We start from the raw sequence: 2,742 nt of genomic DNA, 5'->3' as shown, positions 1-2,742 counted from the left end.
TAGATAGATAGATAGATAGATAGATAGATAGATAGATAGATAGATAGTAGTGTCTATTGACAGATGAGTGGATACAGAAAATGCAGCATATACAATAAGGCAATAATCAGTCATGTAAAAGAAGAAAACCCTTGAATACATGGCATCTTGAATTCACCTGAAGAACATCATGCTAAACTAAACAGGACAGTCACAATGTCCTGTATGACTGACCCCTGTATGAAAGTTACAATCCTGTATAATCCCACTTCTCTGAGCTATCTAAATCAGCCCACAACAGGATCATGAATGCCAGCATCTTGCGGAAGAAGGACATGTGGCACTGATATACAATAGGCATAACATTAATTAAACACAATGAGTAAATTCAAGATATCTGTTATGTAAAATCAATATTTTAATAATGACTGCATAATATACCTCAAAGTTTGTTTGAATAGTACAACTGTCAAATGTACTTACTGTGACAAAGTATGGCAAGGAAGATTTTTGAACATTTTCAACCCTAAGATTATGGAAAAATTTTTACCAGGGATAATGTGGAAAATGCCATCATTTATGATATTTGAAACCAGACTGAAGGAAAACATTCAGCAACACAAAATTGACCTTGTTATGCTAAAAAAAGTGACAGGCCTAGATCCCCAGAAGCAGGACTTAAGACCCCAGCAGATGTCATGGCCCATGTTCATCCTGTAGCCCACCCCCACTGCACTGGGCCGGAACTGGCGACTCACAAAAGGAAGACCAACTCAGCACGTCTTTGGCTCTGTGACAGTACTCCCAGGGTACTAGTCAAAGAACCCTCACATCAGTGAACCTTCCAGGGAGTGCACCAGGTCCTTCTCCACAATACCCAAATATTTAAAGTGACCTGCGGTTTTTAATTTCTTTCCTAAAATTAGAAACAATTCCGGTAGAGGGTCAGATCATGGAAATATATGTAGAAACAAGAGCAACTTAGATTAGCCAACAATAGCAAGTAGTGGTTCGAGGACCAAGTTTGGTGCACAGCCTGTTACCCTAGCCTAACACCTTTGAGAATATCAAATCAAGCCTCTCCAAGGTAAAATAGGTAAAACTCCTTTCCTTCTCCCCCCCTTTTGGGATATAGACTAGACAAAAATAAATAAATACATACATAAAAGGGTGGAATGCATCAAGAATTCATGAATCCAAGCCAACATGTCACACAATGGAGTCTGGAATACCACACCTCTGTAACAGTGGGAGAAATGGCTAATGTCCACTCAAGACTTGGCAGAACTCAGAATCACCCAGGAAACACACCTCTAGGCATGTCTCTAGGGATGTTATCACAGAGACTTAACTAACATGGGGAGACCCATCCGGAATGTGCGTGGCAGCTTTGATTTAGCTACTGTGCCTGAGCGAACATAAAGGAGAAAGCCAGAGGGCTCCAGTGTTCACCTCACAAGGCTTCCTGATTGTGTGTGTGATGTGACCAGCTGCCTCAGGCTTCCAGGACCACATAGCCATGGTACCTTGTACCTTCAAACCGTGATCCCAAATAAATCTTTCCTTCCTGGAGTTGCTTTCATCAAGTATTTTGTCAAAGCAACCAGAAAAGTAACTAAGACATGCCTCCAGTACATGATGGTTAAACATTGAGGCGCTGAAATCAGGGAGACTGGGCTCAATTCACAGAGTTGCTATTTATAGACTGTGTGAACTTCCGTGGGGTAAACTTGGGGTTTTGTAACTTTAAGTTTTCCCATCCGCTTAAAACTACATCATATAATTCTTATACTATTACATAAATACATAAATACAGTATATTGTTTTTAATTTTTACCTCACTTAGAAAACCCTTACAAGAATAGAGTATGGCATGCATGCTACTCAGCACAGTACATAGTATTTCTACTCTATGCACAGAGAACCACCTAGTATAATGAATACTATTAAAAAAAGATTAAGCCTGGGGGAGCCTCAACTTTGTAGGATTAACTATGAGTATACACATCACCTGTGCAGTTTTCCCCAAGAGTTCCACAGAAAGAGCCATTGGTTTCAGGCGTTCTGGTTGTATTCTCATCTGCCACCACACAGTGGAGAATTGCAAGACCTGCAGATCCAGAACAAACAGAAAGAACCAGAAAACAAACTTAAAACTTAGCTTAATGTAAAACATCCCCTCGATGTCATGACCCATTATGAAAAACAGTTTAAGCCTGTAGCTTCCATTGCACGCTATCCTCTTCCAAGCAAGAAGGGGATCAGAGAGCATCATGTCTTATGTGTTCACCTCAGTGTAAAGACAGAATTTTCAAGTCAGTATCACTTCCTGTACACACACCTCTTCAGGGAGGAGACTTGGCTGTCGTCCACAGGGGAGGCTCATCACAAAAGCAGAGAGTAGAGGGACGGGAGCACAGCCACCAGATAAACTCGTGGGTGAAGATGCAGAGAGAGTAAATGATGAGCCCACATGGCAAAGGAGATATTCCATCCCCCACAGCCACAAAGCTCTGCGGCTTCTCAGAGGTGAACTTCCAAGCATACTTCCATTGGAGGGATGTCAAATAGATATAAATCCATGAGAAATGTTTTGTTGTTGGTATTAAACAGGGGTTTCAAGCATACTGGGGAAGCTCTCCACCATCAACCCATACTCTCACCTCATTGTGGTGGTTCTGTAAGAATTTTAAGTCTCAAAAAAATAAAATAAAAGAAGAAAGAAAGAAAGAAAGAAAGAAAGAAAGAAAGAAAGAAAGAAAG

At 40.7% G+C, this 2,742-nt stretch overlaps 1 protein-coding gene across 1 annotated transcript in view; it reads right to left on the bottom strand.

Annotated features, from left to right (window-relative positions):
• Positions 1 to 2,742, bottom strand: part of Btc (betacellulin) — a 41,478-nt gene that overhangs the window by 14,958 nt on the left and 23,778 nt on the right. The window contains exon 2 of the mRNA XM_055595347.1: positions 1,991 to 2,089. Within this exon, the coding sequence (XP_055451322.1) occupies positions 1,991 to 2,089 (99 nt within the window). The remainder of the gene's footprint in view (positions 1 to 1,990; positions 2,090 to 2,742) is intronic.

Source organism: Psammomys obesus, unplaced genomic scaffold (assembly GCF_907164565.1).
Source record: "Psammomys obesus unplaced genomic scaffold, mPsaObe1.curated_primary_1811, whole genome shotgun sequence".
In the NCBI taxonomy this organism is placed as follows: domain Eukaryota; kingdom Metazoa; phylum Chordata; class Mammalia; order Rodentia; family Muridae; genus Psammomys; species Psammomys obesus.
The sequence above is the reverse complement of the archived record's forward strand: the minus strand, read 5'-3'. Positions and strand labels throughout refer to the sequence as shown.